Genomic DNA, 19,959 nt, shown 5'->3' with positions numbered 1-19,959 from the left:
TGCAAACTGTCAGATTTAATTTGTGGGCATTTATAATATATGTATGTATGTACATATATATATATATATATATACATGCAGTGAGATCCATAATGTTTGGGGCAGACATTTTTTCTGGATTTGGCTCTACTCAACAATTTTAGATTTGCAATCAAACAATTTACATGTGGTTACAGTGCACATGCTTAGCTTTTATTTAAGGGTATTTCTATCCACTTTTTTATCCATTTCAGATTCACCATGTAGTAATTACAGCACTTTTTATACATACCCCCATTTTAGGGCACTACAACTTTTGGGACATCTTCATGTTATGTAAATGACAGTAGTCATGTTTCATACTTTGTCGCGCAATGACTGCTTGAAGTCGGTCACCCATTGACATCATCAGGTGCTGAGCGTCTTCTCTGGTGATGCTATGCCAGGCTTGTGCTGCAGCCGTCTTCAGTTCCTGTTTATTCTGGGGATTAGTTGCCTTAAGTTTTCTTTTCAGGATATGAAACCTATGTTCAGTTGGATTTGGCTTGTGACAGTGACTTGGTCACTCAAGAATTTAACAAGTTTTTGGCTTTAAAAAAACTGCTTTGTTGCTTTAGCAGTGTGTTTGTGATGATCATAATTGTCTGGCTGTAGAGTGAAGCACCGTGCAAATGAGTTTGGAGGTATTTGGTCGAACTTGAGCAGATGAGATGTTTCTGTGAACTTCTGGATTCATTCGGCTGCTGCTATCAGCAGTTACATCATCACTGAAGACAAGTGAGCCAGTACCTCTGGCAGCAATGCATGCCCAAACCATAACACCCCCAACCACAGATAGGGAGGGAGGGGGGGGGGGTCTTTGGGTCTTGGGCAGTTGTTTTTGGCCTCCATACTTTGCTTTTGACATCACTCTGTCTCTACCACAAGTGAATCCTCGCCTCATCTTTCCACAGGACCTTTTTCCAGAACTCTGCTGGTTCTTTTAAGCAAAGTGTAACCTGGCCATCCTGTTTTTGCAGCGAATTAGTGATTTACATCTCGCAGTGTACCCTCTGTAGCTCTGCTTATGAAGTCTTCTGGAGAATAGTGACTCCCTTGTGGCTTCCTTGACTTTCATTGGCACCACTCTGGTCCTCGTGTAGATAAATGCCAATAACAGGCTCCAAAGGCAATCAGAAACCTAAAAGCAAGGCTAGATACTGAAAGCTCTCTTATACCTGCACTAAATAAGCATTTGAACACCTGAATAATCAGAAACACCTGTGAAGCCATTTGTCCCAAACATTATGGTGCCCTGAAATAGGGGAGACTACCTATAAAATGTGCTGTAAATTTCTGAACCGAAAAGTATAAAAGTACCCTTTAATAAAAAGCTGAGAGTGTGCAGTTTACCCATACATTAATTGAAATCTAAAATTGTGGATTGAGACAAATCAAGAAAAAAATGTCTTTGTCCCAAAAATTATGCTCACTGTATGTATGTCAAACGCATGCAAATAAACACACATTTCATATGCTCTTCCATATGAGAAGTAATGCATTCTCTCAGTCCGTGCAGCGTGGCAGGAGGATGCGTGTTTGGCTGCCAGACTCGGCGTTTTACGGGGTATAAACGGATGTGTGGCGCGTCCCTGCTCCTCCCCGCCCTGCCCCAGAGCCGAGCTCTGGCGTTTATTCACACCCCCCTGAGCACGCGGGCCCTCACACCGCCTCCGTGCATCCTGAACCCGGAGCTGGGAATAATTAACACTTCCCACCCCCCCCCTTTCACCCTGGACCTGCGCCCGCAATAGAGAGAGAGAGGGAGGGAGTGAGGGAGAGGGGGAGAGATGGAGGGATGGAGGGAGAGAAGGGGGAAGCTAGATTTTTATATGCAATTTTACAGACCTGTGTATTGATTTATTACAATTATGTCCGATAATGATGTTTTTCCAATAAATGTTCATGAAAAATATTTATATATATATATATATATTATTTCGATATCTTTTAAAATGATATGCCTGTCATCTCTTTCTGTAGGCTTTGGCCCCTTCTGTGAATGTAGTATCTGCAGCGTGAACTCGAGTTTTGCGTTCGGGTTTGAGAAGGGGGGGGGGGCGTGCTTTTAAGATGAGCGCAGCTGAGCGCTGACGTGCTGAAAAGCTCATTTTCGGGAGCGGTGGCGCTCTCCCTCCCCCTCTCTCCGCTGGGTCTGGCTGCTTTGCTGTGGAATCCTATCTGTCATTTTCTTCTTTTTTTTTTCCAATTCGGGGAAAGCCAAGCGGAGCGAGTCAGGTTGACACCACTCCAAGGCGCAAAAAAACAAAATCGGGTTGGCGCTGTTGGTGATGGGAGGGGGGTTGGGGTGGGGGTAGGGGGGGGTGTGAGGGTGTGAGCGGATGCGGGGGGGGGCGCCGTACGTCATGGTGAAACGAGCTTCTTCCTTTCCCTCCTCTCCCTCAGGCCGCCCTCAAACGAACCTCCCGCAAGAGGTCAGCCTCCCTTTCGGATTGCGACTCTTCCCCCGTCAAGCCCCGGCCGCCGTCCCCCCCTCCCTGCCCCGCTGCGCCCCTCACCCCGCTCCAGACGCCCGCGGCCCCGCCCTCCCCTCCGCCGGGCGGGAGCCCCGCCCTGGACACGCCCGCCAGCCGGCCCATGCCCCCCGAGGCCCGGAGGCTGATCGTCAACAAGAACGCCGGAGAGACGCTGCTGCAGCGGGCGGCTCGACTGGGATACGAGGTGCGTGGCTTTGTCTCTCTCTCCCGCTCGCTCGCTCGCTCTCTGTCTGTCCCTCTCTGCCTCTCCCTCTCTCGCTCGCTCGCTCTCTCCCTGTCCCTCTCTGCCTCTCCCTCTCCTCTCTCTCTCTCTGTCCCTCTCTGCCTCTCCCTCTCCTCTCTCTCTCACTCTCTCTGTCCCTCTCTGCCTCTCCCTCTCCTCTCTGTCCCTCTCTGCCTCTCCCTCTCCTCTCTCGCTCTCTCTGTCCCTCTCTGCCTCTCCCTCTCCTCTCTCTCGCTCTCTCTGTCCCTCTCTGTCTCTCCCTCTCCTCTCTCTCTCGCTCTCTCTGTCCCTCTCTGCCTCTCCCTCTCCTCTCTCGCTCTCTGTCCCTCTCTGCCTCTCCCTCTCCTCTCTCTCTCGCTCTCTCTGTCCCTCTCTGTCTCTCCCTCTCCTCTCTCTCTCGCTCTCTCTGTCCCTCTCTGCCTCTCCCTCTCCTCTCTCGCTCTCTGTCCCTCTCTGCCTCTCCCTCTCCTCTCTCGCTCTCTCTGTCCCTCTCTGCCTCTCTCACTTTTGCTCGGTCTCTCTCTCTCTCCCTCTCCCTGTCCTTCTCTCTCATGCTCTCTTTCTCTCTCTTTCTCTTTCCCTCTCTCACTTTCCCTTACTCTCTCCCTCTGATTCTCTCTCTCTCTCTCTCTCCCGCTCTGTCTTACTGGCTCTCGCTCTCTCTGTCTTGCCTCAGCGCTCTCTCTCTCTCTCTCTCTCTCTCTCTCGCACCTCATTAATTCTCTGCGAGACCGGGCTGTGACACGTGAGCGTCTCCGACAGGCACGAACAATCGCTTAGCGCTCGCCGCGCTCGCGTCTCCCACGCCCGTTAACCCTCTCCTCGCCGCCCGGCTCCGCATCGCGCTCGCTTCTTTTCCCCCCTTTTCTTTTTTCTTTTTTCTCTCTTCCCCGTTTTTTTTTTTTTTTTTTTTTCCTGAAGTCACGGGGGTTCCCGTCAGAGAGAAGCGATCAGTGTTCAGGCGAAGGCTCTGGGAATACCTTCATCCGTGTCTAATTTTTCCCGGGATTAATGAGACCGTGGATTAGTGATGGCGGAGGGACTTTGAAAAGGCAGCGTGGAGCGCAGGAAATGAACGATTACCGCGGCAGCCGGCCTTGTTTTATGCCCCTCCAACCAGAGACTTTAAAGGCTCCCGGCTAACGGACTTTTTTTAGAAGCGTTTTTTTCTTTTTGCAGTATAGTGCAGCGCTTGTTTTCAAATGCACTGCTAGACGTGATGGAAGTAGTATGTTTTAAAGTGTAAAATGAAGATCTTCATCTTTCATAAATGGCGATTTAAGTTTAAGTAGGGAGTTTCGTAGGTCCTGACCGGATCAAAGCCGCCAACGTGGAAGAAATAAAATGAGAAATTATGCGACCCTTTAAGGATCAAAGCCGGCTGCACAAAGCACAGCCTCCCTTTGTGGGTCTCCCCCCTTTCCTCTCCTCTGGAAACAGGGGGTCACAGCAGACCTGCAATTAGCTGCACTCCGTCAGAGAAGCCAGGAATTCATCACACGTTTAAAAACGTCATCGCATGAGCGTATATTTACCGTGCACCTGACCTAGACCCCTCCTCCCTTTCTGCATAGGGCGGGTGTGTTTGTGTGTGTATGTGTACACTGTGTGTGTGTGTGTTTGTGTGTGTACACTGTGTGTGTGCGTGTATACTGTGTGTGTGTGTTCGTGTGTGTATGTGTACACTGTGTGTGTGTGCGTGTATACTGTGCGTGCGTGCGTGTGTGTGCGTGCGTGTATACTGTGCGTGTGTGTGTGTGTGTATACTGCGTGTGCGTGCGTGTATACTGTGTGTGTGTGTGTGTATGCGTGCATACTGTGTGTGTGTGCGTGTGTACTGTGTGTGCGTGCATGCTGTCCCCTGGCCTGCTCCAGTGGCCTGGCCTGTTCATTGGGACAGCTCGGGCAGGGCTGGCCCACCTGGTCTCACACTGTTCCACTGCCCTGTCGGATCGCACACACCGCTACCCAGCCCAGCTCCGTTTCCTCTCCTCCCCATTCTGTCTCCTTCTCTCGCTCACACTCCTCCTTTTGCTCCCTCCCTCTCTCTGGTCCACAAGGATGTGCGCTCGCTCTCTCTCTCTCCCTCCCTCCACCCCTGCCGTACTTCATTAAGTCGTTCTGCCCTCTGTGACAGGAAGGCTTCTCTAAATTACCCTCCCCAAGCAGCCATTTTTCTTTCTTTAGAATTTTTTCCCTCCGTTTGTCAGATTCTCCCTTTTCATCCTCACAGAATTTCCCTTTGTCTCCTGCTTCACGCTGCCGGTAGATAAGAGGGCTGTGTGTGTGCGTTTGTGTGTGCGTGTGCTTGTGTGCCTGTGTGCGTGTGAGTGTGTTTGTGTGTCTGTGTGTGCGTCTGTGTGTGCATGTTTGTATTTGTGTGCAAGTGTGTGTGTGCGCGAGCGTGTGTGTGCGCGAGCGTATGTCTGCGTGTGTGTTTGTATTTGTGTGCGAGCGTGTGTCTGCGTGTGTGTTTGTATTTGTGTGCGAGCGTGTGTCTGCGTGTGTGTTTGTATTTGTGTGTGTGTGTGTGTTTTCGCGCGTGTTTGTGTACGCACGCCTGTGAACACACTCACCGCCGACCCATCGTTCTCTTCTTTCTTTTCTTTTTTTCCGTGCGCCACTTTGGCATTTCTGCTTTCAGGCGGAATTGCTCTTTGCCATTAGAGCTCCATCGGTTATCCGACGAGGGCTCTCCACCGCGCGGCGTTTAATTATTCCCGCTCGCGAAGGCGCTCTGCGAGGACGCTGCTAAACGGGGGAAGTTTCGGGGCCATTATCCGCCCGCCGTCCTCAGGACCTGCCCTGTCAAACCGCCGCTCGCGTCAGGCCTCCTTAATTGGACCTGTACTCTTTCGGGGTGGGGGTGGGGTGGGTGGGTGGAGGGGGGGAGTGTCAGTCACAGCGAAGCAAGGGTCAGAGCGTCTCTGATTGGCTGGAGCCGTGTCCCGTTAAGAACCCCAAAAACCCTTTGTTCCTGCAGCCCTGTGTAGCCCTGTGCAGCCCTGTGCCTTTTGGCCGTCTCCTGCGCTCGGGTGTGGAAGCGAGCGCAGACGCAGGTTTATTTACACAGGTTTTCTGCGCTCGCGCTCCGCTGAGCGCTCAGTGCGTGGGTTACGGCTGCGAGCGAGAGTGTGAACCGCGTCCCCCCCAGGGCGGGCGGACGGGGGGAGCTGTGGCGCCACGGCGGCGCTCTGACGTCGGCGGGCTGGGGTTCGGCGGGCCGGGACGCGGCCCCGGCGCCGTTAGCGCGGCGACCAGCGGCTCGTTTCCGTGACGGCGGCGTTTTTCCTCCGCGGTTTTTTTTTCTTTTTCTTTTCCGTCCGCTGCCCCGGTGAGACAGGAAGCGGCGTTTCTAACTGCGCGCGTGCGATAAGCTGCCGGCTGCTCCCTGGGGCTCGGCGAGCTCAGGGGGGGTGGGGGGCGTTTCATCGGGCGGATATGTTTGCCCTCCCCCCCCCCCACACTACGCCCCCCTGGGGCAGCCTTGTCAATCTGCCCTGCCTCTCCCGTGGGCCGCTCCTGCCGGATGTCCCGCAGTTTGTCTTTTGTTTACCGATTCTGCTTCTGTCTCTCCACGCGCCCGTGTGTGTGTGTGTGTGTGTGTGTGCGTGCTTGCTTGTGTGTCTCCACGCGCCCGTGTGTGTGTGTGTGAACGCATGAGTGCGTGTTTGCGCGTCCAGGAGCAAATGTGTTAAGGAGCTGGAAAAAAAAAATGCATTTCTTCAATACAAACTGTTAAATACAATTTATGGTTAAGCTTCGGTGAGATTTAGCTGATTTCGTTTAATGTCGCCGTCGTGCGATTATGGCTGGAGGTCCTCCTGCGGAACAAAGGAGGAGCCGGCGGCTCGCTTCAGAAGGCTAGCGCTCCCGCGCGCCTCAGCACGCGCTGCGCTCGTGAGCGCGTCGTTCGGCTCGGGCTCTCTCCGCTGCTTCCGCCGTCGTCGTGGGTAACGGTCTCTAGTCAGTCAGTGTAATCGCCAGCCAAACCCCCTCCCCCTCCCCCTCCCCAGCACAGGGGGGAGCACTGTCCCTCCCCTCCCCTCCCCTCTGCATGCACCCCTCTGCATATTTCATGTTAATTTAGTTTTGTGATTCTTGTGGCTGCACATGAAAGCGCTCTCTCTCTCTCCGTCCCTCTCTCTCGCGCTCTCTCCCTTTCGTTCTCTCTCTCTCTCTCTCTCTCTCTCTGTGGTTTGAAGGCATGCCGCCGCTGTGTTTAAAATGTTAATGCGGGGAGTTGCAAATGAAGTCTTGGTGGTTTGGGCTGCTTCCCCCAGTTACCTGCTGCGGTTACTGCCAGACTCCTAATAATTCCAGGAAGGCTGAAAGTCTCACTTAACGCACATACACATGCACACTAACATGTTTAGTCTAACACACGCACAGCACCTACACACGCACGCATACACACACGCACACGGACTCCCGTTCATAAACTCTCTAAGCCCTGTTTGATGCCGTTTTCTGTGCTGCGGAGTCTGCAGTAGCTCAGACCGTACCTCCCCTGCTCCCCACACTGCCCCTACCCCCTCTGCTCCCCACACTGCCCCTACCCCCTCTGCTCCCCACACTGCCCCTACCCCCTCTGCTCCCCACACTGCCCCTACCTCCCCTGCTCCCCACACTGCCCCTACCCCCTCTGCTCCCCACACTGCCCCTACCTCCTCTGCTCCCCACACTGCCCCTACCTCCCCTGCTCCCCACACTGCCCCTACCTCCTCTGCTCCCCACACTGCCCCTACCACATAAGCACAGTGCTAGACACACACACACATGGGCACACACACATAAGCACAGTGCTACACACACGCACACACGTAAGCACAGTGCTACACACGCACACACAGGCACACTGCTACTCCCACACAGCCACTGAGTGCCTGCCAAACTCCCAATTAAAAGCTGCACTTAGTGCTGCGTAGCCTTTTCCACCACGGTCTTTACCGGAGCCGCCGGCTTGGCCCCATTACAGCTCGCCAGCGGCCGTGGGGGGGTCGCGGTTGAAGCGGCCGCCGGTGTAGCCGCAGGGGTAGGAGCCTGGCCGCGGCGCGGAGCGAGAAGCCAGCTGCTCCTGCCGTAATTGAAGGTTTTTTTTTTTTCGCGCCGCCCCACCTGAGGTCACCAGCCGAGCAGCGTGGGTAATTTGTGTAAACAGAACGACGTCAGCGCAGCCATTAAACACACACTGCGTTCATTACCCACGATCCTCCTACGCGTCCGCGCGCGTCCTTTCATTTGTTTTTCTCTTTCTAGCCGCCGCGCAGGCTGGCATCTCCCGTATCCCCGTCGCTCTCTCTGCCTTTGTTTGGATTCGCAGCCGGTGCGGTCGGCGGCGGCGTTGGCGCGGTGTGTGTGAGCGTTTGCGTGGCGTGCGAGCGTTTGCACGGTCACTAGTGCACACGCCTCGCAGGTTGGTGCCGTGAAGGGTTAACTGTCTGCTGAATTAATTTTGATGCATTGATTGCAGCCGAGGACGGGGAAGCACTCTAGAGAAGGAGATTAAAAAGAGGAGGGAGGGGGAGGTTGGGGGAGGGGGGGTGGGGGGGGGTGGAGAGCGTTTCATTTTACTGCAGAGAAATCAGCAGCTCACTGCGATCTACAGCTTTCAATAAGAGCCGGCACTGACCCCCCCCCTACCCCACCCCCCCCGCTGGTTATTAAAGAGTTTTATTGTCTGTTTAATGCAACGCTTAACTCCCACTGCTGAAAGCCAGCCTCCTGCGTCCGGGAGAGGAATTCCCGGGGCTGCCTCGCCTGGCTTTCGCAATCCCCAGGCCAAATCCCAAATCCCATCCCGGGTTGTTTGGGAGGCTGCTCCCACAGCTCCTGGTCTGGTCCACCACGTGGGCTGAAGGTTCCATGGCGGAACGGCATGTCTTTTTTCAGGACAGCCCCCCCCCCCCCCCCCAGCTGTGAATTTAGCCTCACACCATGTTATACGCTCCGTTTGGCCAGCGGAGGCGTAGAGATTTCCTTGCTGGGTCTCGCAAGCGAGCGCTGAGGGCCAGCTGGGTTCCTCCTGTCGGGAGGGGTGCGCGAGGGAGGGCGCTCGTTAGCGTGTGTTCCGTTTGTTTGCATGGGGCCCAACCGCAGCTTTATGCCGTATCCTAGCTACCGATTGTCGTGTCGGGGGAGCGGAGCGGAGCTGCAGCGGCGGCAGGAGGGGCCGATTCGGCACACGCAGAGTGTGCGAAGCGAGCGAGCTCCTGAGGAGTGTTATCAAGCTGCGTTCGAACTGTTGTGTTAACCTGCGAGCTGCCGACTCTCCCGCAGCCCTGTTCTCCTGCTTTCATTTTTATTTTATTTTTATTGTGATTGAGAACGTAAATCAGAAGGAGCTTGATTTTTCTGCATTTACACTGAGGTGGAATATAACATACTGCAGTAGAAGTTTACATTTATTTATTCACATTAGCCCATACATTATTAATTGTTGAAACATCTAGATATAACAGAAAATGCATTTTATTTAAATACATACTATTTCAGTATACGCCACTTCCGCAAGGGGGCTTTGTTTTTGCTGTTATTTGTACAACACCATTAAAGTGCGTTTGCGTTGCACGTGCTGGTTTTGCCCTAATGGGCAGCAGTGCCTAGAGCCGTTCTCTCCTCTGTGAGCGACAGCGTCGAAACACGGGCGAGCTGACTAGGTTCCTGTCTCCGGAGTTTGGAAGGGTTATTGAGCGCTGCGATGGTTTCCCTTTGATTATTTCTTTCTTAAATGAGCAGGATCGGTGGTTTGGAAAAAAAAAAAAAACTGGCTACGATTGCAGACCTCTGAAATGAGCCTTCGCTGTGCAGTTGAATCGCCTTCCCCCTCTGTATTTTCTAGTCAAGCGACCACCGGTGGCTGTGCGATCTTGGAGTCTGAGTCACCCCCTAGCAGTGTTTACCAGGTTTTTGATCAGCGCGTCAATTTATATCCACCAGGATGCCGCTTTGAAAAGATCCGCTGCCCGTCTTCAGATTCGATTATCGATGACTGACGCCGTCACTATCGCTCTGACCTGCCTCCGCTGTGTGTGGGCGGCTTGTCTTGAAGACGGAAGCGGATTTAGAAACCGCGAGATTAGGCAGGTCTGTGGATTTCATTCGCGAGCCTCCGTCCGTTTTTGTTTTTTGTTTTGGGTAAACTAGGCTATGTTACACTTTTCTCCTCGGATGCAGTAACGGGATGTTCGCTACGTATTGGGGGGTTGATCACGAGAATTTCCCGCAGTAGTGAGACATCCAGTCAATTTACGTCTCTGTCGCGGAGATTATTTTTTAAAAAGACTGAGACCAGGCTGGCCGTAACCTCGGGGACCGGAAGGACCGCGTTTATTATCCAGATGTCCAGTGTTCGTTTGACCGTTTCTGGTAGATTGGATGTGCTGCTCAGCCTCCCCATTGCTACAGAATGGCTTTATGAAAGCTGAGGCCCGCGCTGCTGAAATTTGCATAGAAATAGAAATGTGAAAAGATTGTAGCAGTTGAAATGAGCCGTTTTCTCCCTGAGTCTCGGGATATTAAACGGAGGCGCCCTGCTCATCCCAGGCTCTGTCATTCATATATATATATATATATATATATATATATATATATATATATATATATATATATAATTTATTTATTCTTATTTTTCTTTTTTTTTTTTAAAAAAAACAGTGTACACTCTAATAACCCACACATTATAGCAATTATCAACACGCTCCGAAACTAAATCACAATCAATTGCCGTATGGGGAGAAAGGGAGACGTGGTGTGAAAGTGGTAGGAATGCGCCTGCATTGTGTGGTGGGCGGTTGAAGGGAGAACAGACAGCGCGGAGGCCGGCGAGGGTGGCGGAATGTTTTATGAGCGCCTCGGTTACTGACGGGGACACGGCGCAGAAAGCCGCTGGCCTTGTCTGTTGCCGTGGAAGATTGCATTCCAATTACAGCCATAGTAACCTTGCCGTCTCCTTTGCTCTCTCTCTCCTTCTCCCTCGCACTCTCTCTCTCTCTCTTTCTTTATAGGAAGTGGTGCTGTACTGCCTGGAAAACAAGGTGTGTGACGTGAATCACCGTGACAACGCGGGCTACTGCGCCCTGCATGAGGCCTGTGCCCGTGGCTGGCTGTCCATCGTGCAGCACCTCGTAGAGCACGGAGCCGACATCAACTGCAGCGCCCAGGACGGAACCAGGCACGAGCCTCCGCCAACCACACACACACGCTCGCTAACTCTGCTTCACACACACACACGCTCGCTCGCTAACTCTGATTCACACACACACGCTCGCTCGCTAACTCTGCTTCACGCACACACACGCTCGCTAACTCTGCTTCACGCACACGCTCGCTCGCTCGCTCGCTAACTCTGCTTCACGCACACACGCTCGCTCGCTAACTCTGCTTCACACGCACACACGCTCGCTCGCTAACTCTGCTTCACACGCACACACGCTCGCTCGCTAACTCTGCTTCACGCACGCACACACACACACACACACGCTCGCTAACTCTGATTCACACACACGCACACACACGCTCGCTCGCTAACTCTGCTTCACGCACACACGCGCTCGCTAACTGATTCGCACACACGCTCGCTCGCTAACTCTGCTTCACGCACACACACACACGCTCGCTAACTCTGCTTCACGCACACACACGCTCGCTCGCTCACTAACTCTGCTTCACACACACGCTCGCTCGCTAACTCTGCTTCACACACATGCACACGCTCGCTCGCTCACTAACTCTGCTTCACACACACGCTCGCTCGCTCGCTAACTCTGCTTCACACACACACACACGCTCGCTCGCTCGCTAACTCTGCTTCACACACACGCTCGCTCGCTCGCTAACTCTGCTTCACACACACGCTCGCTCGCTCGCTAACTCTGCTTCACACACACGCTCGCTCGCTAACTCTGCTTCACACACACGCTCGCTCACTCACTAACTGCTTCACGCACACACACACGCTCGCTCGCTAACTCTGCTACACGCACACGCTCGCTCGCTAACTCTGCTTCACACACGCTCGCTCGCTCGCTAACTCTGCTTCACGCACACACACACTCACTCGCTCACTAACTCTGCTTCACGCACACACACGCTCGCTCGCTACTCTGATGCATGCGCACACATAAAGACACTCACTGTAAGTCATGCACACGCACATGCGTGCGCATAGACACACACAGACTCGCTCAAATACTCTTGCGTACGCAACCCATCAGACGCGTTCATAGTCTGTCAGACACGCACATAGTGAGAAACGCGCGCGCGCGCACACACACACACACGCACACACATTGCGGAAGAGCAGAAACAGGCTGAATCTCCTTGACTCCCCCAAGCTTTGTCAGCAGGCTCCTTCTCTCTCTCCTTGAGCGTGCGCTACCAGAGCTCCTGTAATTACATGTTTTATAATTATGGGCTAACATCAACAAGAGGCTTTCAGGAACTCAAGTCCGTTATTTCAGCGTGAGCTAATTAGAGCGTGTGCGGCAGATTATAAAAAAAGAATGAGGCTGTTGTCATTGTTGTAATCTGCAAAATGTAATTAATGTGAAAATGCTTTTAACTAGTATACTGAAGGTTTCATAAATAACTCTGAAAGTGAATAATGAATAAACTGGATTTAATCAGATTTTTTCGATCAAATCTGTGTATGTAGCGTGCCACGTTCGGCTGTTTAGATTCTGACTTGTCAAGGATGCACAAAATTTATATAGGAAGCTCAAATCCATACATGCATTGATTCGATCGTCATGTTTCATCTAAACCGCAAAATCATGTAAGACTTGCAAGTATGGCATCAAGCTTGATGCTGAAAGTATAGTGTAGCATTTGTATTGTCAGTTTTGGTGCTGAGACGGTAGATGATGGTAAAGTAGATTTTGTGAATATGGTGTTCAGTTTGGTACGTGAGAGCGGCGTTAAATTTGGTACTTGCGTTTACTTCAGGTATTTAGCGCACGCTCTTATCCACAATGACGTAAACCGATTGTATTTTTATATGTACTCCATTTACCCAGCTGAATATTTACGGGAGCAATTCATGTGAAATACCTTGCTCAGTGGTACACCAGTGCCCCAGCTGGGTATCGATCCAGAACCTTAAACATGCTGCCCCTTAATTTAAGAGTATGGTATTAAATCTGGTGCTAGAGAGTATGGTGGTTTAGTACTTGCGAGTATGTTGATGAATTTGGTGTTGTGTGGAGTTAGTTTTGGTGAACTCCGCAGTGACCAGTTGTTTGTCATCTCCCCAGGCCTCTTCACGACGCCGTGGAGAACGACCACCTGGACGTGGTGCGGCTGCTCCTCTCCTACGGAGCCGACCCCACCCTGGCCACCTACTCCGGGCGTGGCCTCCTCAAGATGACCCACAGCGAGCTGATGGAGTGCTTTCTGTTAGGTGAGCCCCCCTCCCCCCCCCTCAGAGAGAGGTTGTGAGGCTCCTCTGGCTGCCGTACTTCTCGGAATCGGCCTGAAAAAAGGATGCTGTTCACCCTTGGCGCGCGTCGCCGCGGTATCTGGTTACTTAGCAACGGCTTGTGTGTTTACTTAAGCTCGAGTTTTTTTTTTGTTTTTTTTTTTCCCTGGTGTTTGGATTTGGGCTTGTGTGCAGACTTGGCCTTTTTTTTTGTCCCCGTTTGTTTTTTTTTCCCCTCTTAGGTTCTGGGTTTTTTTTTGTTCTTTAGAAAAGTGAGCCAGCTTTATTTTCCCTAAGCTGCAGCCGTGACGGTACGGAATAGGCTGATATGAATCTGAGCTCAGTGAGTTACGGGGACACCCAGGGATAGGGTGTAGACTGCAAGATTAAAGCACGCTTTCGGGAGGTGTGTACTCGTGCTGTCTGAATGGTGTATGTGTGCGTGTGCGCGTGTGTGTATGTGCCTTACTGTATGTGTGTCAGTGCATGCGTGTGTCTGTCCATTGAGGGCTGAATGAGTGCTGTGTGTGTGTGTGTGTCCAGTGGAGGACTGAATGAGTGATGTGTGTGTGTGTCCAGTGGAGGACTGAATGTGTGTGTGCGTGTGTGTGTGTGTCCAGTGGAGGACTGAATGAGTGATGTAGGTGTGTGTGTGTCCGGTAGAGGACTGAATGAGTGATGTGGCTGTGTGTGTGTGAGTGTGTGTGTGTGGGCAGGTAGCACAGACAGGGCTCAGCTCAGAGGAGCAGGAAGGAGCTGTGCCATTTCTCAGAGCAGGGAGGAGGGTAGAGGGGGAGAGAGACGGAGGGAGAAAGGGACTGAGAGCGGGAAAGAGAGAGGGAAAGGGAGATAGATGGAAGGACGGAGGGGGAGAGAGGTGGAAGAAAAGGGAGAGATTGAGGGATAGAGAGAGAGAGGGAGATGGAGATTGGGGGATGTGTGTGAGGCGGAGAATTCCACAGATATACATGCACTGGAGCATTCCTCACCCTGCCCCTCCCCCTCCCCTCCTGAGCCGTTTGTTAGCCCCGAGCCTTATTAATCAGCACGGCCTACCGTGGGAGTGTGTGCCTCCCTCATGCGCGCACACACACACGCATACGCACACACACGCGTACGCACACATACGCGCACACACGCGCATGCATACACACACACATACACGCACAGACACGCACACACGCACGCATACACGTGCACGCACACACACACACGCGAACACGCACGTACACACACCTTCAACCACACACACGTACACGCACAAGCACACACACACGCACACAGGCATACACACACATGCGCACGCACATGCACGCGCACACACATACACACAGGCGCGCACACTTCTTCTTCTTAGCTGTCCCTCGTGTCCGATGATGACGCTTGCTCCGGGGGACTGGGGGGGGGGGGACGGGGGGAGGGTTCAGCGCCGTTGACGCTGGTGCCACTTCGTGTGGCTGTGGAGGCCACACGCACACAGGCACGCACAGACACACGCACACACACCTGCTTATGAGGGCTGTGTGTGTTTCCTGGGGCAGACCACGTTTCTCTCGCAGGCAGAGAGCAGTTAGCTTCCAGCCTGACAGCAGGGCTGGGGGACCCAGCGTGACTGAGGGGGGGGGAGGGGGGGGCCTGGTGAGACGGACATTAATCCTGCCCCCGAAACGGCAGCATCCCAGCACTGCCAGCTGCCCAGCTCAGCGTTTCAGTGCCCATGTGCGTCTGTGAGTGCGTGCGTTTGTGTGTGTGTGTGCTCGGGTGTATATGAATGTGCACATGCGCATGAGTATGCGAGTATGCACCTGCGCTCGTGTGTGCATGTGCGTGCGTGCGTCCGTGCGCACGCACCTGCGTTTGTGTGTGTGCGCTGTAAGTGGAACACTAGCCAGTAGTACACGCTGCCATTCTGCATCAAACCCTGACGCACTTTGGCTACCTTCAGCGCGCATTCCTGTTGAAGATGAGTGGCGCTCATTTATGGGACGCGCAGTGGGGGTTCAGTGGGGTTCGGCCGGCTGAGGGCCGCTCTAAATCCACAGCTCTGTTTGTGGCAGTTTGCCTCTGCTGTTTTCACAATATTACCCTAGGTTTGAAGCGCTTGTTTTGCAGGTCCTTATTTATTAAAATTTTTTTTAAAGCAATTTTTCAACTCTGTGAAAGTCACAAAAAACAAACCAAAAGAGAGACTCAGTTCAATGCTGTGTAACTGGAGTATTTCCTCTGACTAAGTGAGGGGCTAAATGAACTAGGTAGCTAATTAAAAACTTTGCTGGGTTTAAAGAAAAGCAGTTACTCAGGGTTTTTCCTGGCATGAAAAGGGTCTTTGGTACTCCCCCCCCCATCAGTGGACTGGGGTTAATTTGGAAGAGCATTGTCTCCAGCTTTACTTCACACACAACACCGGACAGGAAGGAAGTGAATGACCACCAGACAGCTATCCATCTCCTTTACAATAATTATCAGGCTTTAGAGGACTCGCAGGCTGCAGACATTGTTTTATAAATGTTTTATTGGCCTATTCTGGGAAACAAAGACATAAAAATAGGAACGCTATGCTACTTCTTGGCCCAAGATTGTTTAAGCCTTAAGTGTATAGTTTCGTGCGTCTCACGCGCAGTACACTCAAGGGGATGGAGGACATCAATGAAAAAATTAGGCATTGCGGGAAATAAATGCACTAAATGAAGTTAGCCATCGCTAACTCTTGACTGTAATTCCAACACATGATGCTCCCTGGAGAAAATGCGCAAGTCTCCCACCCTGTGTGCGATCTTATTCTGTAAGCTACAGAATCTTATTCTGTAAGCTCTTATGACGGTCATACTTGATTACCTCTATTTTTCCGTTTTAAGTGTGGGTGAGTGAACAGACTCGACCTGTAATTAATCAGCTAGCTTTAAATTAGCCAGGCTGAAACTAATACAAAATAAAAAGCCATCGGTCAGCTATACTTGCAAATATACGTATATGCACATATGCCCTTTTACCATAGAAATAAAGATTATAGAAAACTTTTGACTCCAAAGAATTACATGTTATGAAACAAAAGATTAAGAAATGACAGGATTCACTGGCTAGCGAACATGCTAATGACTAACTCTACCACTAGGATGCTGGTTAAACTAGTCTATTAAAAAATATAGAAAATTTGCTTTTCAGCATTTAGTTTAGGTTATTGACATGAAATGAAATGTTTGAGTGCTTATGTAATATTTCTCAACTGAAAATAATAAGATTAAAATTGGTGAGCTGGGCTATGATATTATGGCTTGTCTACAGCTTCCAGTGCACCACGTGTACTGTATGAGAGGACAAATATAGGCCTGCATTAACACCTTTGTGCCACACACACGCACAATGTGACGTTAACAGTGTGTTTAAAGTGCACCTGTTTGCACTGTGTGCATGCATGAGTTTAAGTGTGTCCACGCATGTGGCCCAGCGGCGTCTGTAGAAGTGGCACCTCGTTGCTGTAGACAGACAGGACAGCGTTGCACTGTGACCTCCATTAGACTGCGCGGGGCAGGGGGCGGGGCTCTAGAGAGCGGTACACGCCATGGTGAGGTCAGGTGAGCGGCAACCTGTGATCTCGCAGCGTGGCACCTCCCCCGTTCCCTTGCTAATCACTGTCACCTGCTTGGAATTTTAAATGCCTTCTCCACACACACTCTCTCTCTCTCTTTCTCTCTCCCTGTTGCCAGTAGCTACAGGAACAAGCTTGAGCTACACAAACCCCATCCCCCTCCCCCTTTTTACCCTGCTAGGTTTTTCATTAGCATTGCATTTCTGCCTTCTTTTTTTGCCATACGCAGAGAGGAAATGAAAGTCTGAAGATTCCCATATTCCCATTGCATATAAAGTACACCTTTACCTGTGCCAATGTATGGTAGCGAAGAATCCGTAGCGTTGTCATAATGGATACAAACATGGCGCACAGGAAGGGTGGAATCCATTGGCTCCTGCACGCTGCAGTAAATGTGAAAGCATCCTGCATCCGTGCTGGTGAGGGCGTTAAGTTCAGTTAGCATCGCGCTGCATTACATTCATTCAGCAGACGCTCATCCAGAGAAATTTACAGCGTCGGAGAACGTGCGTTCAGCTAGCTGGCTTACACAAGCGACCGTGTTTGATTCTGAACGTGTAGCGGCATTTCTTTTGTGTTGTTTTTTATTTATTATTTATTTATTTCTGAAAGCTTGTTGTGATGGCTGCAGCGTACTCTCCCGCCTGGCGGAAAGGTCCTCGTCTGTAGTTAACGTTCTCCAGCCTTCGTCTCATTGTAATGAGTGGCTCTCCAAGTCTTCCTCATTCTCCGTAATAGCGCTGCTCTCCCGACCTACCACGCTACTCCTTTTTAAATCTTTACATCTTTTAAAAGCCTGCTGATCCCTTTAACAAATCCTGGGCGCCTCTGACATGAGCATTTTTGGAATTTGGGATTGGTGCATTTTACTCTGACAGTCTTACCCAGAGCCAGAGAACTGTCAGCAGAGCGCTGCAGATGGCCGTATTCCTCTGTCATTTCCAAAGAGCCCAAATCCTTTGAGAGAAGGAAGGATGCAGTTGAACATTTTCTCGTTTCACATGGTTGGAAATGTTTCTGCTGCATTTAAAGATTTCGATGACAGAAACAAGAAAACCAGCCAGTAGTACACGCTGCCATTCTGCATCAAACCCTGACCTAATTCCAATATAGAAAATTGTCATTGTAGCAGAGCTTGTAAAAACATAGATCCATTTTGTTAAATAATACAGATTGATACAAACCAGTATAGTTGTAATGGTGAGTGAAGTTTCTAGGGGATTGTCACCACAATACTATAAATCTGGTTGATTTTGAGGCAGTAAGAAAATCAGGAATGATTGGAAAATGAGAGGATTACCTGGTGCTCCATTTTGCAATTGTTTTAAGTTAGCCAGGATTTGCAAAGCCCACCAAATGCATCCAACACAGCTGGCGATTAGTGTGTGTTCTTTAAATGAGAACGTTCTGCACCATACAGATGTACAGCTAGTATGTATCTGGTGCTATTTTCAAGTAAAATCTAGCATTTGCATCGGTATTGGAGCACTAGTCTGATTTTGGGGGCTGTCCTGTTTGTGGGTGCAGTGGGGAGTGATCTCAGAGCTGGGTGGGGCCGGGGAGCAGTGGACACATGGCCTGTGACCCCCCCAGGCCAGGGCAGATAACGCGCCACGCTCTTCTCTGTCCACTTGATTCATCATCCTGTAGTTTTAGCACGGCCCAGCACAGAAAGCACTCCTGCCAATCAGCCCCTCCTGTGATATACACCCCCTCTCCCAGTCTGCTGCCTCTCACCTCTCTCTCACTCACACACACACACACACACACACACACATGCGCACGCACATACACACACATGCGCACACACACACAGTGAGGTGAGTGGTGAGAGGCAGCAGACTGGGGGAGTGTGTGTGTGTGTGTGTGAGCGTGCATGTGTGTGTGTGAGTGTGCATGTATGTGTGAGTGTATGTGAGTGCGTGTGTGAGTGTGCGTGTGAGTGTGCGTGTGAGTGCGCGTGTGTGCGTGCGTGCGTGAGTGTGCGTGCGTGCGTGAGTGTGTGTGCGTGTGTGTGTGTGTGTGCGTGCGTGTGTGGGTGTGTGAGTGTGCGCGTGTGTGTGTGAGAGTGTGAGTGTGCGTGCGTGTGTGTGCATGAGTGTGTGCGTGCGTGTGTGTGTGCGTGCGTGCGTGTGCGTGAGTGTGCGTGCGTGTGTGAGTGTGCGTGTGAGTACGTGTGTGTGTGTGCGTGCGTGTGTGAGAGTGTGTGTGCTTCCCTGCTGCGGGGGCAGGAGGGGGAGGGTTAGTGAAAGTGGGGCTGAGCTGCGCTGGTCCCTGACGTGCTGTTCTCCCTCTCCTCTCTCTGCAGATTACTTCTCTGACCTGCAGGGCCGCGCCGACGCCGACCCGCGGCTCTGCTGGGAGTTCTACGGCAGCTCCGTGTGCGGTGAGTCCCTCCCCGAGAGGGGACCTGGGGTCGGGGGGGGGGCAACGAGCGAAAGGCCCTCGGGCACGTCACCGCAGGGAGGGCCCACACCCAGCCGCACAAATCCAGGCAAAGCCCAACCTCGTGTGATCGCTCCCGCTTTCTCTATTCTTACCCTCCCTCCGTGTTACAGAGAAACAAAGGCTTTAAGGCGCACCCCCCGGTCCCCCCCCCCCCCGGGGTGACACGCTTCAGCCCCCTCTCTGACTCCTCCTAATGTGCGGGAGTTTTCCGGGGCCGTCGGGCGCTAGCGGCGCGCTAATGCGGCTGAATTGATGAACGTCAGCGGAGGGCGCGGAACGCGCGTCGCTCCGCCGCTTAAATGGGCTCTCTGCCGCCGTGCGCTTCCCCCCCCCAAATTCCTGGAATTACTGCACAGCCGTGACACAGCCCTCGCCGGATTGCCGTCTATTTTTGGATTCTCTGAGTGCTGCTTCGGAAAGGGAAAAAAAAAAAAAAAAAGGAAAAAAGGCTTGCGTGTAAAGCAGCTCCCTTGGAGAGAGGCTCTGTCTGATCGCCAGCGTGCTCTCTCCCTCCCTATTTCTTTCACTCTCACTACCGATTTCCCTTTCTCTCTGTCCTTTCAGTATTGCTGTCCATCTTTCACTTTTGCTCTCTATCTCTCTCTCTTGCTTTTGCTCTGTTTCGCTTTCACTCTTTCTGTCTGTCGCTTTCTCTCTCGCTCTCTCCCTCCCCCCATTTTGCCTCTCCCCGTCTCTTTTGTCCATTTCGAGCCTGGTCTGCGGAGGTCCAGTACAGGGACTGTCCCGGGCTAACAAGCACATCCTACAT

At 51.9% G+C, this 19,959-nt stretch overlaps 1 protein-coding gene across 4 annotated transcripts in view; it reads left to right on the top strand.

The window, feature by feature from the left end:
- Positions 1–19,959, top strand: part of bcor (BCL6 corepressor) — a 62,915-nt gene that overhangs the window by 37,016 nt on the left and 5,940 nt on the right. For all 4 annotated transcript variants that reach the window (XM_035407964.1, XM_035407963.1, XM_035407961.1 and 1 more), the window contains 4 exons: positions 2,425–2,700; positions 10,746–10,912; positions 12,993–13,138; positions 19,051–19,128. In XM_035407964.1, the coding sequence (XP_035263855.1) occupies positions 2,425–2,700; positions 10,746–10,912; positions 12,993–13,138; positions 19,051–19,128 (667 nt within the window). The remainder of the gene's footprint in view (positions 1–2,424; positions 2,701–10,745; positions 10,913–12,992; positions 13,139–19,050; positions 19,129–19,959) is intronic.

This window comes from Anguilla anguilla, chromosome 3 (assembly GCF_013347855.1).
Source record: "Anguilla anguilla isolate fAngAng1 chromosome 3, fAngAng1.pri, whole genome shotgun sequence".
Lineage (NCBI taxonomy): Eukaryota > Metazoa > Chordata > Actinopteri > Anguilliformes > Anguillidae > Anguilla > Anguilla anguilla.
Note: the sequence above shows the minus strand (reverse complement) of the source record. Positions and strands in the feature narration are given on the sequence as shown.